General features: G+C 43.6%; 1 protein-coding gene across 4 annotated transcripts in view; it reads left to right on the plus strand.

Annotated features, from left to right (window-relative positions):
- Positions 1-48: 48 nt before the first annotated feature.
- The window catches only part of ACADSB (acyl-CoA dehydrogenase short/branched chain), a 42,655-nt gene continuing 24,059 nt past the window's right edge, over positions 49-18,644 (plus strand). For all 4 annotated transcript variants that reach the window (XM_032609133.1, XM_032609135.1, XM_032609137.1 and 1 more), the window contains exon 1: positions 49-224. In XM_032609133.1, the coding sequence (XP_032465024.1) occupies positions 183-224 (42 nt within the window). In that variant the 5' untranslated portion in view covers positions 49-182. The remainder of the gene's footprint in view (positions 225-18,644) is intronic.

The following is an 18,644-nucleotide window of genomic DNA, read 5'->3' on the forward strand; positions in this document are numbered from 1 at the left end:
CAGGGCGAAAGCGGAGAGGGAGCTGTTTGTCTATCTCGGCTTTCCGTAAGGGCTAGGGGGCGGGACAAGGGAGTTTGTGGGCGGGGCTCTGGCTCCACCCGCCCCCAGGCATTGGTGTGCGGCCCGGAGGCCCGCTGGAGCCGCTTCCCGGGATCCTTGACGGCGCTTGTCCTGGGGCGCAGATGGAGGGAGCCGCGGTTCGGCTGCTGCGCGGCGGCGCGCTGGTAAGTGCGCTCGGAGCGGGCGTCTTGGGGGCCCCGAATGACCTTGGCCCCGGCAGCGGGGTCTTCCCCTGACGGGACTGGGGCGCCCGGTCCACGTCCCGGGCCCGCGCTTCCCTCCCTCCGCCGGGTCTCTCTCAGACCCCTCACCGCGGGCCGGCCACGACCCCGACCTCTCTCCTGGCCTCTAGCCGAGCCGGCCTCAGTTTCTGTAAGGAGGGCTGGGAGTGGCAGCTGATGAGAAGGGGGCTAGGGGCTGGTCTAGAAGCTTCTTTGACGGAGCAATCACCTTGTATGGAGTCGGAGAGACACAGCTGCAAGATATCTTTTGCAGGCCATTGGGTCCTGAAAGCTACCGAGTCTTGAATCTTTCGAGGCATTTTGTAGAGATGTCATTTCTCTGATGTCGCTTTTCCCCAATAAATACATTTCCTATTTGTCTTGATTCCTTTTTTCCTAAGTGCTAGACCAGGGTTTCTCAACTTTGGTACTGTTGACATTTGAGGCCAAATAATTCTCAATTGTGGGAGGCTGTCCTGTGCACTGTAGGATGTTTAGCACCCCGGAGTTGTGACAACCAAAGGCAAAATTGCCCCTGATTGAGTACCGCTGGTGTAGACCTGTACTATTGTGTGCTCCAGAAGGGTGGGAAGAAGGGACCATTCTCCTTACAACCTGGTAAAAAACTCTCAACCTATTTGCTGTACCCAGTTTGTTGACTATACGAATCGATCTTCAAGATTCCAACAGGAGCGGTTGAGATTCTGAGGTGCTGTTTGCCAAAGAGTTTTACAAGCTAAATGGTCAGTAGCTTGCAGAAGGAACTCAAAAGCACAGCTACCACTTAGACCCATTTCAAAAGTTCACCTGTGGTGTAATGAGGCCCTCAGCTAGGGCGATACCACTGACGGTTAGCGAGGAAGATACATCAATAGACTTGAGAAGAGCTGATAATTATCTTGAGATGGAGGAATTAGATGGACTCCACATTTTCTAAATGGAGTGGCTTAGTGGTGAGCAAAGATTGGGATGTCTGGAGAAAACGTAGTTTAGGGGGAACAGAAGGAAAATTAATTAATTCTCTTTTAGACTTTAAAAAGTGTCAGTAAAATGTACCCCTGGAGAGTTTTGGAAGCTGGACAGGAGGAGGATCTGGAGACCAGCAGAAAAATAAGAGCTAGAGAAGTAGGAGAGAGGCAAAGCCACAGATGAGGGATGGGGCGTCTGAGGGAATGGAAGCACAGGAGGGTACAAGTCAGCCTTTGGAGTACATTACAGACCATTCTGGGTAAATGGTGAAGAAAGGCAAAGCAAAAGGAGAATAAATGTAGGATATCAGAGGAGGCTTTGTGACAAACATGCTTTATTCAGAATTGGAGCAAAAGAAGTAGAGGGATATTTCAGTCCTTTCTTAAGAGCAAAAGTACAAGCAGAGTTTGTGCCATGTAAAGGAAACAACCCAAGGAAAGCAGAGGCAAGTGTTTTTTGAGAAGTTCAAAGTACAGCCCCGTAACCCAGGGTCAATTTATGGAGATACGGATTCACAATTGAGGCAGCACATGAACTTGGTCCATTGAACCATGAAGAACTGCTTGAGGTTCTGGTGCTCCCTTGACTCAGTTTGGTGTTCACCTGGGGGCACTGGAATATGCCACACCTGGTCTGGAGCTCAGGTGTCCTTACTTCTATCTTAACTGTTCTTTCTGCTACCAGCCTGGTTTCCCTGAAAAGGAGGGTGGGTCAAAGAAATTCCCAGTACCTGGTAAGGTATTGGACCCAAGTTAATTGCACAATTAAAAAAAAAAAGTTCATTAATAATCCCACCTTTTAAGATGCCTCTGGAAATAAAGGGAAGTTAGTCTCTGGTTTCGTTTTTGTACACTGGTAGTTTGGGAAAGAGAACTTGCTGACTTGGCTAAGGTCACACGGAAGGCAAACAGGTCTCCTTTATGCTGGTTCCTGGCACTGTACCCTGTCTTGGTTTATTTAGCCCACTCCCGAGGCAGTCTACTCTTCTTCTAGAAGGTGGTGATACTGTTAGGAACTACTAGGGGCTGGAATGAGGAGCCTGAGACTGATGGAAGGGAAAGGTTACCTGTTTAGTAGTTTTCGAGAACACCTGAGAACAGAAGCTACTGTTTCGGGAGGAAGCAAGCAGGGATTAGAGGGATTCTGGTGCCAAAGTTTTGGCTTGGGCATATGAAAACAGAAACGATCAAACTCTTTTTTGGTTGGGGGGCGGGTGGGCTGTGTTGGGTCTTCATTGCTGCACACGGGCTTTCTCTAGTTGCAGCAAGCGGGGGCTACTTTTGGTTGCGGTGCGCGGGCTTCTCATTGCGGTGGCTTCTCTTTTGCGGAGGTCGGGATCTAGGCACGCGGGCTTCAGTAGTTGTGGCTCGCGGGCTCTAGAGCGCAGGCTCAGTAGTTGTGGTGCACAGGCTTAGTTGCTCCGCGTCATATGGCATCTTCCTGGACCAGGGCTTGAACCCGTGTCCCCTGCTTTGGCAGGCGGATTCTTAACCACTGTGCCCCCAGGGAAGTCCCAGGATCAACTTTTAAAATCTAAAGTCAGGTATGCAGTACTTAAGTCAGATCTTAAAATGGACATCCTAGGTTTAGTCAGAATTCAGTAAAGTGTTGCTTAGTAGAAGACTGGAAGTCCTTGAACTATTAGGGCATAGAGAAATAAGTATTGTGTAATTTACTGAACAAAAGAACATATAAACCCTGAAGGATAAAACAGCATTAATAAGCATAGGGGAGGAAAACTGTTCCCCTTTTCCCTTCTAGGTTCTTTAGCTGGTCTGATAATTAAATTGGCATGACAGATTAACAGGAGAAAAACAAATTTTGTACTTAAAGGAGCCCATAAAAAATATGAGACTCAAAGAAGTGACCAAAACCTGCAGCTTTTATGCTCTTTAGACAAAGAAACATTTCTTTTGGTACATTTGTGAAGAATTGACAAGAAAAAGAGGTTTGGGCTTGGGGTAGCTAATTAGCGAGGAAGTAACAAGCTTTGTTCATACAGCCTCCTCTGCCCTCAGTTCCCTGTCCTGCTGATGAGGATGCCCTCTACCCTCCTGGTGCAGGGAGAGTACCTTTCACAGGAGAGATTATTTCCTGTTTTCAGGGGGGACAGAGGAGGTCAGTATCCTTCTTGCACTGCTATTTCTTAAGTATCTTTAATTCAAAATGATCAGTGTGGGGACTTTCCTGATGGCGCCGTGTTTTAAGAATCCGCCTGCCAATGCAGGGGACTCGGGTTCGAGCCCTGGTCCAGGAAGATCCCACGTGCCACGGAGCAGCTAAGCTGTGCGCCACAACTACTGAGCCTGCGCTCTGGAGCCTACACACCACAGCTACCAAAGCCTGCGTGCCTAGAGCCTGTGCTCTGCAACAAGAGAAGCCACCACAATGAGAAGCCCTCACACGGCAATGAAGAGTAGCCCCCGCCCGCTGCAACTAGAGAGAAAGCCCGCTCACAGCAACGAAGACTCAACGCAGCCAAAAATAAATAAATAATTAATTATTTTAAAAAAATGATCAGTGTGCCAAAGTGGCATATTTGGGGGTGGCATATTCTGCTCCCCTTTATAAGCAAATCCTCATCACACCTCCTCATCATCATTCTTTGATATAAGGGAAATTTGCCTCGGCATGACTGCCTACCTCAGCACCTAAGGCAGTAGGAGAAAGTGTGTCCAGTGTCGTTCTGACATCTACTGATTACACAGTGAGCCATAGCTGTCAAATCTAAATTCTGTATTAAATATTGGCCTATTGCAGAACTGTTTATATGCAATGTTAACCCTTACATCCACGGAGCATAAAAGCATCAGAAAATCACTGTTCTCATTTTGCTTAGGTTAATTACCCTAAAGCGGTAACAAGCGATGAGCATAATTAAGCACATTGGTGTTTAATCTCGTATTTATTATATAAAAACTTGACATGAAGGACCTTCTTTCTACTACTACTTCCTTTTTGGAATACCTCCTAAATATGTCTTTTAAACAACCAGTACACAGTATTTGGCATAAGAAATAAAATGTTTATTCATTAATTCTTCTAAATCATTGATATAATTCTCATAAGCCATACCAATTCCTATAATTTTAAAGCTACAACATTTGGTTTCTCTAATTTTAAAGGAATTTAATTTACTTTTTTGGGTGTGGGGGAGGAGTGATACAATTCTTTAAAAGTATTTATTTTCAGTAGATAATAGTAGAATCTCATGCAGTTATAAGACCTAATACAAAGAGATCCTGCACACCCTTTATCCAATTTGCCCCAAAGGTAACATCGTACAAAACTATAGTACAGTATCACAACCAGGAAATTGACATTGATGCAAACCATCAATCTTTTTCAGTTATCTCCAGTTTTACACATAAATTTGTACACTTCTGTGCAGTTTTATCACATGTATGCACCACCACAGTCAAACTACAGGACAGTTCCGTCAGCACAAGGAGCCCTTGTTTTACCCTTTTTTTTTTTTTTTGCTGTACGCAGGCCTCTCACTGTTGTGGCCTCTCCCGTTGTGGAGCGCAGGCTCAGCAGCCATGGCTCAGGGGCCCAGCTTCTCCGTGGCATGTGGGATCCTCCCGGACCGGGGCACGAACCCGTGTCCCCTGTATCGGCAGGTGGACTCTCAACCACTGCACCACCAGGGAAGCCCTGTTTTACCCTTTTATAACTACACAACATCCCTACTCCGCCACCCCACCTGTTTCTAACCCTTGATAACCACTGATCTGTTCCCCACCTGTATAATTTCAAGATTATTAGGTAAATGGAGTCATGTATTTGTAACCTTTTGGAATTGGCTTTTTACATTCAACATAATTATCATGACATTCAAACAAGTTGTTGCCTGAATCATACTTGGTTCCTTTTTATTGCTGAGTAGTATTCCATTGTAAAGGAGGAAAAAACTTCTCTCTTGGGTTTAGCGTGTGGAGCCTGCAAATTAAATTGACAGAAGACAGATTAACCTGGGGAAAAGGTTTACTTGATATGCATAGGGAAGCCAACAAAAGAAGTAGCTTCATTAAATAAAGTTAAAGGTTTATTATATACTTAGTAGGGAAATGGGAGGGGGGAGAAATTGATTCTATGGGAAAAACAAATAGAGTTCTTTAGGAAAGACCAAACAGATTTTTGAACAGATATGAGGTAAGAAAGATGATAACAGTGTTTAAGTATGAGTGGTCTTTTCCATAAAGTCCCCCAGGAAGGGATTTACAGTAGCCTCATTTCCCAGTGTTGCTTCTTTTAGTCAAATAAGAAGACTTTTTTCTGCATCTGTTGAATCTCAGATGTCTTCGGCTTGGAATAATCTTTATTGGAATCTGAGGTTCCACGTGGGTCCCCATACCATGATAGGGACATGCCATGGTTGCTTAACCATTCACCTATTGAAAGACATCCAGATTGTCTCCAGTTTTTGACTATTGTGAATAAAGCTGCTATGAACATTTGTGTGCAGGTTTTTATTTGAACTTAAGCTTTCGTTTCTCTAGGATAATACCCAGGAGTACAATTACTGGGTCATATGATAACTGAATTTTTATAGGAAACCACGAAACTGTTTTCCAACATGACCCCCTACCATTTTACATTCCTATCAGCAGTGTATGAGAGATCCAGTTTCTCCTCATCCTTGCCGGCAGTTGGCATTGTCGGTAATTTTTTTGTTTTAGCCATTCTGATAGGTGTGTAATTATATCTCACTGTGTTAATTTAATTTAAAAATATTCTTTAGTTTCCACCAACTTGGAGAATGGTTATTTGAGCTACAAGATCCTTCTTTGAGTATCCTACTGTTAAAACAACAAAATTCAGCTGAATAAATTTTAAAGATTTTATTGGCTTTATTCAACAGTTCATGAATTGGGCAGCATTCCGTCTAGTAAACAGAAGGAAGCTCCAAAGAGCTATACAAAATAAAAGACTTATAGGCAGGAGGGGGTGGGACTAGAAAGTTGCTAGCAGGGAGATGATTGGGACAAAGTCACCTTCCTTTAGGGGACAGCAGGGTCTGTCAAGCAGATGACCTCACTAGTGCTGACCAGGTAATTCCAGATTGACTGGTCTAAGATTCCACTCCTGGGAAGAGTTGAAACTAATTAATTTAGGTATTACGTCTGGTTTGGTGATGTGGGCTTAGCACAAGTGATTCCATTTGGGGCCTGTTGTCTTTTTTTTTTAACATTTCACATTTAATTATAACGTAATATTATTTTACCTTTCCTTGATCTGTAAAGTTGCTTCATTGCAAGAGGACATTAAAAATACCATCAAAATGTGCTTACCAAGAGTGAGCACTCTAATTATCTAGCTCTGGAATCATATGAGCTTTTTGGACTTATTAAGTCAAAAAGGACTTAGAAGAAAAATTTTGTTCATGCATCTGTTATCTTTAGCCTATATAAAAACTCAGATTAAATGTAAAAATAGAATGCATAAAATTCTAAAAATAAACATAGGTAAATCCCTTTATTAGAGTAAGGAAGGTCATCCTAATTTAAAGCTGGAAGGCATCAATCAAAGAAAGGTTGATAATTTTGACAACATAAACATCAAAACCTTTTGCGTGTCAAAACAAAAAAACTATGCGCAAAATTAAAAGACAGATGACAAAGTGGTTGAAAAAAATGTGCAGCTCCTCTGTCAACTTAAAGAAAAATGCACAACATGAGAGTTGTGAGATCAGGGACTTACTGATGACTAAACCTGGGAGATAGCCTCTCAGTGAGTAGTTCAAAACAAACTGCTCCAAAGAGGTAGGGGAAGGAGCCACCATATATACGAAGGTTTGGGCAGGGAAAGACATGCAGTCAAGCATACATCTTGATAAAAGACTAATACTAATCACAAGGAACAAATGCCTCAAGTTAATGATTTTAGTGTTTTTTTTTTTATGCACAGGAAGAATCTGGGGTCGTTGAAATTCTTCCTGAGATAATATATCCATCTAGGGACCCTTTTGTAGAAAGCACAGAGTGCTTCATTGAGCCTGCAGGTTTTTTAAAAAGTCTGAATTATGTTTAGGTTACACTGTTGGTGGGAGACTATAGTGGGTTGCGACTTTACCCTCGTGTATCTGGATGGTGAGGGAAGCTCTGTGTTTTGCTCACACCTGTCACCAAAGAGCTAATTTCCTTAATTTATATTGAGCTCTTAGAAATCAACAGGAAAAAAAAAGAAAAAATAGGAAAATGAGCACAGGACATGAGTAAACAAAAACAGAATTAGAAATGTTCTTAAATGTATGAAAAGGGGTGCAAACTCGTAAATGAAAGACAGCTATAAGAACACTTTGTGATACAATGTTTTTTTACCTAAGAGATGGATGCAGAAATAAAAAAAACTGGCCTACAAGCTGTTTTGGCAAGATTCTAGGGAAACAGGCACCATTATATATTTGCTAGTGGGCGTGAGAATGGTTTAACTTTTACGGAGGACAATTAGAGAAAATTTGTCAGTATTTTGAATTTATTTTTAACATTGACAGAGATTTCCCTCTTCTAGCTTGTGCTACAGATGTGAAATAATGTACGTCAAAAGTTATTCACTGCAGCATTTTTTTTTAGAAACTTTACTTTGCAGTATGTAATTAGATTCATAGGAAGTTGCATAAATACAAATAGTAGAGAGAGGTCCCCCCATCCACTCAGATTCTCCCATGGTTGTATCTCAGTAGTACAGTTATTGAAACCAGGAAATTGATATTATTGTAATGCCAAGGAAAGGATAGCCCAACAAAGTGGTATGAAAATTACTCTAAACCTAAAACATTTGACCATTCAGCAGCCACAAGAAAGAAACATTATCTAAATTTAAACAAAGCCTCCTGAAAGTACATCTGTAGATATAAAGAAACTGTCTTTTCTCCTATAAATCCATTTATTGTCAGTCATTTCCTACCCACCCCCCCCAACAAACCTCTACCATTAGAACCTAAGGCAGTAGAGAAGTTTTCTTCCCAAGAAATGTGTACATATAGTTCTGTGGTACTTTATCACTTGTAGATTTGTGTAACCAAGTCCACAGTCAAGATACAGATAGACATTCACAACAAAGAGCTCCCTTGTTACAGCATTACTTATAATAACAAAGGGAATTCTGTTACATGTTAGAAACATCTCCAGAATATATTGCTACATGGGGAAATAAATAAATAGATAGACAGATAAATACATAGGCCAGAATATGGTACATAGTATGCTCTCTTAGAAGGACCAGGAGGAAAATAAGCAACTATATTTCTACTTTCTTATGTTTGTATATGAAGAATACCAGAAGGATACGTAAGGATCTACCCTATCCCCTATGGAGGATGTTGAAAGTGGGCTGTATGGGAAATAGGGCAACAGCTTTTTTGAGCATAGTTACCTGTTCAAACCAAAAAGCCTTAAGTAAGACAACTGGGGGCATGGTGAGGGGGGAGCAGGGAAGGTGCAGTTGTGGATCATTTGTTCAACAAGCGAATAATTTGGCTTTTGAAAGTTACAAGGGGTGGCATGAGTCAAGCACGTAAACACAGATTCCAGCTCATGCTGCATATGAGAGTCACCTGTCAACTGAAAAAGTGCACAACCTAAAAGATGAGAACTCTGTTTTACTCAGCGGACATTCTGAGGACTTCAAGCTGGGGAGACAGCCTCTCATCACTCTGAGGGACTGCTCCAGAGAGGTGAGGGAGGGGCAAAGATATTTGGTTTTTGCACCAAAGACGGGTGGTAGGAACATCAAAAGATTGCTGATAGGGCCTCCCTGGTGGCGCAGTGGTTGGGGGTCCGCCTGCCGATGCGGGGGACGCGGGTTCGCACCCCGGTCCGGGAGGATCCCACGTGCCGCGGAGCGGCTGGGCCCGTGAGCCGTGGCCGCCGAGCCTGCGCGTCCGGAGCCTGTGCTCCGCGGCGGGAGAGGCCGCGGCAGTGAGAGGCCCGCGTACCGCAAAAAAAACCCAAAATAAAATTTAAAAAAAAAAGCAACTGCTGTAATGCCAGATGGTCAGTTCAAAGATATCAGCCTAGGGCTTCCCTGGTGGCGCAGTGGTTGAGGGTCCGCCTGCCGAAGCAGGGGACACGGGTTCGTGCCCCGGTCCGGGAGGATCCCACAGGCCGCGGAGCGGCTGGGCCCGTGAGCCGTGGCCGCCGAGCCTGCGCGTCCGGAGCCTGTGCTCCACGGCGGGAGAGGCCGCGGCAGTGAGAGGCCCGCGTACCGCAAAAAAACAAAACAAAAAGAGTGCTGATAATTAAAAGAAAACCAGGTATCTCAAGTTAATGAATTTAACACTTTCCTGTGTGGGAAGATGCAAGCGTCTGGGCTCACTGAAATCATTCTTTTGATACGCACCTAAGCTATCTGGGGCCAGTACCCTGTGCTGTCTCCTCCTGAGTTTCCTCAGGGCTCACCAATGGAGTAGCTGTAATGTGATGGCTTGATGGCTGCAACATCCTCTGTTTACTGATTTGGCAGGCAACCAGTTTTTTTTTTCCACTCACACACCTCAGGGAGCATTTTAGAAATGCAGAAGCCCAGGCTTCATCCCAAGTCTGCTAGATCGGAGTCTGAATTGGTGGGGCTGAAATCTTTTAGTCTAAGCGCCCCCAGGTGATCTGGGTATGTAGCCAAGAGTGGCAACCCCTGATTTAAATCTCAGGGGGACTTGTTTCAAAGACACTAATAGAGTCATTGGTAAAAGTTCCCAGGATAAACTAGTTTCTTTAGTTTAATTATGTATAATTATATTTTGCAGTTAGGTTCTTAAGAAGTCCATAAAATTGTTCTGTAGTGTGATGCTGAACATATTATTTAAGACCTGTATCTAGCATTTTTAAAAACAAGCCTACTTTGAAAGCCCAAAGAATACGTGGTTCAGGTATTCATTTTAAAACATCTTAACATCAAAATTTTTATTATTAAATATTTCTAATAACACTGGTAAGTGTGAGAAATAGTACAACTGGCACCCATTTCCACACAAGCTGCTTTTGCTGTCTTTTTTTTTTTTTAAGAAATAAAACAATTCCGACATAAACCCTGCACTTCCACCCTCTCCACAGAAGTAACTTGTAACCGGGGCCCAGCAGTGAGGCCAGTTTTGGATCACAGGACCGGAGATCAGACAAAAGGTAGCTGATCTCAGTTTCTCAGTTTATTGCATGCAATTAGCACACAGCACGGGTTAGTCAAAGCAGGGAAACTAGACAAGGGGATAACAAGCTCTCCCAGAAGTCCGGAAAGCAGGTGTTTCAGCATGAGCGGCAGTCCTGGTCCAGCAACGGGTGTGGAGACAAGCATGGAGGCAAAGTCGCCTTCTGCTCCAGCAGGGCCTTCTGGCAGCGTCCATCTGCAACAGCCCAGCAGCGAGGAGTCGAGTCCTCCAACCAAGACCCTTCAAGTCATCTCAGTGTTCTAAGGAGTCGGCCAGTAGGTGTAATGGTCACGGTGCCCAAGGGGTCTTGTCTCCAGCAGTTGCTCCTTCTGTTTCAGTGATGGTTTTCCTCAGGCTTTACCAGACAAATTCCTTAACTCTTAATTTATCACAATAAGACGCTGGGACTCCACACTTTCTGCCATGACTCCACCTTGACTTACTGAACATACCTCAACTGCTATGAGTTTCACACAAGGGGAGAGGGAATCCTAACACGAGAAATCACAACATAACGACACTCCTGAGGCTGATGTGTATGCTTCCTGTTTTTAGACTACATCTGTGTGTATCAATGAGAATATATACTAACATTTGGTGTTTTTAAAGTGTGCATTAACGCTGTCTCCCTGAATAAATCCTTTTGCAAATTACTTTTTGTGCTTAATATATTTTCAAGACTTATCCATGTTGATATATGTAGCTCCCTAGTTCACTTTAACTGCTGTAAAATATACTGTTAAATCAGTATACCACGACTTATGCATTCCTTTGTTGATAGATTCTTAATTTTTCACCATTTCAGATGTCATTTCATTCTTTGCATGTTTATAATTGTGCATGTGAATTCAAATGGAATTGCTGGGCCTCAGGACATGTATGTCTATCTTTTTTTTTTTTTTTTTTTTTTTTTTTGCGGTATGCGGGCCTCTCACTGCAGTGGCCTCTCCCGTTGCGGAGCACAGTCTCTGGACGCGCAGGCTCAGCGGCCATGGCTCACGGGCCCAGCCGCTCCGCGGCATGTGGGATCTTCCCGGACTGGGGCACGAACCCGTGTCCCCTACCTCGGCAGGCGGACTCTCAACCACTGTGCCACCAGGGAAGCCCTGTATGTCTATCTTTACTATCACTTAGGACAGTAATTACTGTAAGGAACGGCACCAAAAACCGGAGGAGAGCTTAAGCAAGCTTTATTTGGGAACGCTCCCGGGCGAGGTTCACTGATCCGAGAGAAAGGGGCCAGAGAAGTCGCGCCCGGGTGTGGGCGCGAACAAAATTTATAGGGGTGGACGCATGGGAGGTGCTTGCTGTGTGAAGCAGCCCTTTTTGGGTGTTGTGGCAACGTCAGGTGTCGGTTGCATCAGCCACTTTGGCGGGGGTTCCGTCTGGCTCCCTGGGCCCTTCCCCGGACCTGCTGGCCTTATAATTACATCAGTTTTTACACTAACCCGTAAAGTATAAGGGTCCGTCCATTCCCTTCCACCCACTACAACAGCTTGTTAAAAAAAAAAAAAAAACGAGTTCATGACCCTTGTAAAAGATGGTAAAGAAGACTATTCAGGAAGGGACTACTGCATTGGGGTTTTGCAGTAGGGATGTGAGATCAAAGCTCAACTCGAAATACAAGGACACATGGATTAGCCAAGAAGCAGGGTGGGGGTCAGTGGGTGGAAAATTAAAAGAGAAAACAGCAGAAATCAGGGGGATTCTTGCTAGACCCACGCTCTACAGGATCTTGCCAAAGGTGGACCAAAGTGATGAGATACCAAGGATAGGGGATTTTCATTAATCTGTCCCAGAAGGATTCTTACTAAAACTGGATAGAGGGGCACTTGAACTCAGCCCAAGGCTGGGACCTAGCAGAAAGAGGAGCTCGACTCCTTTGGTTAAAGAGAGTCTTTGTCAAACTTCCCCAACACTTCAGGGTCAAATGGGGCGCAGGGGAGAAGCTAGAGGGGGCTGAGGAACGTGGGGCGGGAACGAACGGGAAGAGAATGAGAGCCGAGTGTCCTGGGAGTCGGAGAGATGGAGCATCTGGAAGGAGGGGGCGCTCAGCTGAACTGAGTCAGCTGCAGTGAATAAATTGAACTCCGAAAAGCATGGAGATGTTTGATCTTGAAGCGAGGAGATCCTGCTGATTGGTGGGGGGCAGAGCCATGTTGGGGTGGGCTGAGGAGTGAAGTAGAGACAGCTAGTAGAGCAACTCTTCAGCAATGTGTGGCTGTGAAGGAAGGAAGGGGAGAGGCTGGTCACCGGAGGCAGATGCCAGGCTCAAGGATGGCTCACATGGTCAGAATTAGAGCAGGGTGAAATGGAAAAAACATGGAAGACAAAAGTATGGCTGAGCACCCTGCAGAGGTTGGAGGGGTGGGATCCAGAGAAGAGGTGGAGGGACTGGCCTTAGGAGGGAAGAGAAAAAATAGGTGCAGGTGCAGGACAATGTATGGGGTTGGTGGTGAAAAGTTGAGGCGGTTCCCATTTGTTGGCATTTATTTTCTCTAGTAGAAGAGGTTATAAGCTGTCAGTGAGGGGTGAAGCTTTGAGTGCTCTGAGATAATCATTTCAGAGAACGAGAAAGACCAGGTTGAGGTTGGTGACTATAAGGCTGTGAGCGTGTGTGTGTCTGCGTCTGTCTTCTGGATGCAGGCTCGGAAAAGGTAATCATTGGACACATTCTTGGTTAGAGTTTTGATTGTACTTCCAACGAAATAGGGGAAGGAGTTGATCACAAAGTGGGCAACATGAGGGAATTTGGGGAGGGATGGAACTATTCTGTGAGGAATTGTGTTTGGATACACAACTCTGAATTTGTCAAAACCCATGAAACCATACACCACAAAGGTGAATGTTATTTTATATATAAAAATAAAATCGAACCAGCGTGTAGAGGGAAGATGGAATTCAGGCTGTGGTAAATGAATCTCACTGTATTACGAGTTCTGATGTTGTGATTTATAATAATGTTAAACAAAATTCAACCAAGTAAATTTGAAGATCTAACTGGCTCTATTCAATGGTTATGAATTGGATGGCATCCCATCTAGTAAACAGAAGGTCATTCTTAAGAGCTGTTCAAAATGGAAGGATTTTCTATAAACAGGAGGGTTGGGCAAAAGAAGAGAAAGGGCTATTTGGGGTCAGGACATCTGGGAGAAGGCATGCACCCAGGTGTTTTTTTTCTTTTATCAGGTACATTGCTGCTGCTTCCTCTTGGTGAGGGGGATGGAGAGGGCCCAAGTGACAGACAGTCTTATTGGTACTGACCAGAAAATTCCAAATTTTCTGGATTATACTTCCAGAGAAGGTCAAAACTGCAGTTAGGTCGCGTATTAAATCTAGGTTTGATATCATGCACTTTAGCACAAGTGATGCCATTTTGGACCTGTGGTTTTTCTCTGTAACAATAAATGTATGTTTTGGTCTTTCTCCACGGTTCCTGGCTCACAGCTCCCAAAACTTTGGGATTTCTTAGGTAACAAGAGCAATGGGAGCATCTTTTGTTATATTTGGTCTCTTGTCCTCAGTTCCTGAAATCACTTCAGAGCCTTAAAGGTTAAATGGGTGTCTTGTTATTCAAAACAAGCTCCTTTCAACCGCTCCTGGGTTTATGTTAATGAGGTGACTTGGGAAACACCCAAGAATGGGGGCTGGTTGCCAGGGAAATGAACCACAGGCTTGGAGAGTTGGAACTTTCAGTCCCACTCAACCTCCTGGGAGGGAAGAGGGGCTAGAGGTTGAATCAGGGGTCACATGAAACCCCCATAGAAATCCAAAAGGATCGGGTTCTGAGTTTCCCAGTTGGTGTGAGTACATTGAGGTGCTGTGAGTGTGGTTCTCTTGGAAAGAGAGCATGGAAGCTCTGATACCTGTCCCCATATCTTGCCCTATACATCTCTTTATCCTGTTACCCGAAAAACTGTGTTCACCTCTTGGTGGGTGTCGAGCCAGAAGACACAACTGTGGACTGTATGGGAAGATGCAAGAGTCTGGGCTCACTGAAATCATTCCTTTGATATGCACCTCAGCTAGCTGGGACCAGTATCCTGTATTTTCACATCCTGAGTTTCCTCAGGGCTCACTGTAGGGAGTGGCTGCAGTCTGATGGCTGCTAGGTGGCAGGTATTCTTTTTTCCTGAGTTCCCTCAGGGAACTCAGTTCCCTCCACTTTGGAGGGCTGCAAGCGCTGATGACTGACATCCTTTGTTTACTGATATGGCAGGAAATATTCCATTTCTCACAACCAAGCCAAAGATCAGAAGGATTTATTATTTGCTGCTAAGTAAGGAGATCTTTCCCAACAGCAAAATTGGGGAAGTTTTACACTAAGGAGACCTGCATATTCATGAGGGGGCTCGAGCAGAGGAGAATTAACATAGAATTGGGGCAAAGTTTGATAGAGTCCAAGCTTTAGTTGACTGAAGGGTCAGAAAAGGTCAACATCATCCTTTTCTTGGATGGGGCCCTTAGCTCCTGCAGAACTCAAAGATATGTGTCAGTTTGTGATGTATATCCCTTGAAGAGGACCTTGGGACTATATTATCACTGATCTATGGATTCTTGACTTCTTTTCCTTTTTTTCTGCATTCACTCACTTTCCTTAAGATCATTAGTCAGACATGTTTTAGTGCAAGCATCGTGGCCAAGCTTAGATCACAAAATGGCTTAGGCCAAAAGTGGCTTCTCATGTCAAGAAAGCCATACCTGGTTCTCTTTCTCTGGGGACCCCCTACTCTACCTGCTTACAATCTGGCTGTTCCTGAGTAGTAGCCTTTTATAACAAACCATTAATCCCATAAGTAATATGCTCTTCTAAGTTCTCTTGAGCTGCTTTAGCAAATCAAATGAACCCAAGGAGGGGGACTGGGGACTTCCCCTGTATAGCTAGTGGGTCTGAAGCCCAGGTGACAACCTGGGCTTGCAGTTGGTGTGTGGGTATGTGGAGTGTGGGCCGTTGTGGGGCTGAGCCCTTAACCTGTGTGATCTGACACTGCGGTCTCCAGGTGTCATCCAACTCAGGGGCAAAGAGTTTGCCTTACAGATTGCGGTGAATTCCTTGCTTCCTGAGGTTCACAAAATACCTTGAGATTTTTGCATCTGTAAGGAGGTGGCCTTCCTAATTTCTTTGATAAAGCTGCTGGGAACCTAAGAGGTTCCAGTCTCTGGAGGGATCAGACCGAAAAAATAAATGTTTCAATTCTGCTTACAAATGGATAATTTACCAAATTGCTGTAAGTCATAATGAGCTTAAGGGAAAGGTTTCCTTATATCTGGAAAAATACAGATTAAAAGCCAGTAGTATTTCAGACAAAACCAAAAAAATTATAACCATATTCAGTTTACTCAAGTTTATGTAACTAATCCTTTTTTGTTAACAGTTTTATGAAATCAGAGTTTCCGTTAGACTTTTTGAATATCTTACCCAGTTCAGCAGTATGATTTAAAAGTTATCAAAAAACTGTACTTGTCAAAAAGTCCTTTCTGTAAATCTTCTTGAAGATGAAGCAGTTTTGCCAAGCGTCAGTTTAAGTGTCTTTGAATGATAAGGGACTTAAAAAGTCAAGGTTAAAGATCTGATTACAATGTTTTTGACAAAGAAGCTTAACCAAGTTGCTGTGACGTACGACATTTTAAGATAACAGCTAGAATTATAATATACCAGGACATATCCAAATTTCAGAAATTTTATATAATTTTTAGAATGTCTGTATTAATAGCATTTATCCATACAGTATATTCTAAATAGTTTTATCACTCCTGATAATGCTCTCCATGTAATTTAACATACCAGATGATACTATTAAATAGTTCTCTCTGAAATGCCTCAAGGCCCCTCTGAAACATCCCAAAGTTAGCTGGAGGGCAAAGGAACTTTAAGTAGATATTTGAGAAGTTTGTGAAAGATATCAAAAAGTTTCAAAACTCTAGGTAACCAAAGTGACAAAAGATTTCAAAAGCAAATACAGATCACTTAAAGGCAAAGAAACTCACACAATCTGTTATCAAAAGCAGCTATCCCAGAAAACTTTTTTCTCTTAACAGGCAGAGAAAACCAAGTCCAGTCTTCACTTACTGGTCCTGGAGCTCATAGCTCATCCAAGTGCACATTTCCATTTCCCCTGACCAAAAGTGAAAATTGGCAGCTGGCCAAGCAGAGGGAGAGGCAGGGGAAATCCCTGGAATGAATAGTTCCTTCCAGCAGCTGCTGGAACTTACTTGAGAATCCCCTGTCAGGGCTGGCTAGCCACGAGCAGCCCGTTCACCGAGGTCAACCCTGTAAGTCACTGCAGCTGGCAGCTCCAACTCAGGATTGCCAGAAGCAACTAGATGCCCCAAGAGCGCAGCCCCACGTTCGGTGCCAAAATCTGTTACGGACCTCGGGTTCGGCTGCTTGCGACTTAAAAGCCAATAATTGAGAGGCAAGTGTCAGAAAGAAGGAAAGATGCTTTAATCAGAAAAGCTGGAAATCTGGGGAAAAGGTGGGCTCATGTCCCGAGACCAACTCTGAAGGTTCTGCTCAGCCGTGACAGTTTTTAAAGGGAAAAAAGGGGGAAGAATCTCAGTGAATCATTGAGGCAGGAGGTTGGATTCTGCATCATTCTCCATTGTGTGCAGGCTGTCTGGTTCTCTTCACTGTTATCTTGCCCAGTGATCTGCCTGCAGGATTGCTATGGAGGATGTTGGGGGTAGGAGCTAGTTATTCTTTCCAGGAAAAGGATCAACAGGTTAGGCAAGGCATGGTGTGCATTCAGGAGAGCATAAGCCAGGAGTTAGGTTAAATTGCCTAGTGCTCTCATTCCTGTATTTAGGTTTTTGAAGGTTAGAGGCGGGGAGGAATGGGGCAAAAGAGCTGCTTTCACAGGTAGATAGTGTCAGAATTGCGTTGAATGGTAGGGCACTCAACTGGCGCTGGAAAACTGCTTGTTGGTGTGGGGAAGCCTCTCGAATGTTGGAATTGGTCCCAGAATCATTACAAGTGAATCACACAACCACACTGAGATACAGGGGTGGGGAAGAAAGAACTTTCAGAAATAATGTTTTAACTGGGAACCATGAGGCTAAAGACAGAACTGGACACAAGCACTCTGATTAATTTGATTCTCACAGTGGTATGTAGCAGTTCTGAAATGATTTTATATGTGGACTAGGTTTGAATAAGCAAATTCATCCTAAATCATGAGTCACAGGCAGGTTTCTCAGTGTCAGAAGTTACCATAAGAAAATCTGGCTAGAATGAACCCTGTGAACTCTGGTACTAGAATGGAATCAAAATACGAAAAGAAGAGTACACATTCATGCACACATGCAGTGAGGAGAGCCAGGAGGGCACATGTGGTGGTAACCAATGACTGTCGTGGTTTAAGGTGAAGCCCTCTTGTTTTATCAGAACTTGTCCTTTGGAAAAGCCGAGGTGGGTCTTCGCAGTTGATCGCAGCACCTCTCCTGTGTCTTCTTTTTACCATTCAGACATGCGAAAGCTTCTTGTCTTGAAGTGCTTTAAGGATGTTTCAAACAGTACTTTGTCAGCTGGAACGTAATGGAGAAGGATTGTGATCCACTCACATGAGTTTAGCAAAAGTTTCACCAGGACACTTAGCAGTCAGGTGTTCTTAACCTGTTTTTGTGCCATCTGTGGAAAGTCGACAGCAGTGCAGTCGAATTTTTAGACCTTTTCTCAAAATGTTTTAAAATGCATAAATTTAAATATATAGGATCACAGAGGAAATCAGTTACAATAAAAGTGATAAAAATATTTTACATTGCGATATAGGACTATGTGCTCCTTAAATAAGACCTGACAGCAGTTTGAATAACTACTATAATTTTGAAGTAGTGATGAGCACCAGCAGTATTTCAACTGTTATTTGATATAAAAATATCTGTAATTTCTTTTAGTGACAGTCACAGATAACTCAGTACTACTGTAACTGGTTGCCTACATTTATAATCAAAGGGAATGCTACATTTCAGTTAGAGGTTCATGAAATAAAATATAGTTTTTCCCCCATCCAAGTTTGTGGACTTTGTTGTTCTGCCTTTAGGAGTCTGCAGACCCCAGATTTGATCATCAGGACTTCTAGGTGCAACAGAACTCTAGGCAGTTGAGTAGGAAACAGATGAGACTCAAGCTTCGGAAAGTATTTGGCAAGACATAAATAACCATTATTCCATTCAAGTAGCAATTGCTGCTCTATACAAAAAAATGTGATGATGTGGTACAATGGCTTATAACTGTGGAAAATCATTTTGAT

This window comes from Phocoena sinus, chromosome 16, assembly GCF_008692025.1.
Source record: "Phocoena sinus isolate mPhoSin1 chromosome 16, mPhoSin1.pri, whole genome shotgun sequence".
Taxonomy (NCBI): Eukaryota; Metazoa; Chordata; class Mammalia; order Artiodactyla; family Phocoenidae; genus Phocoena; species Phocoena sinus.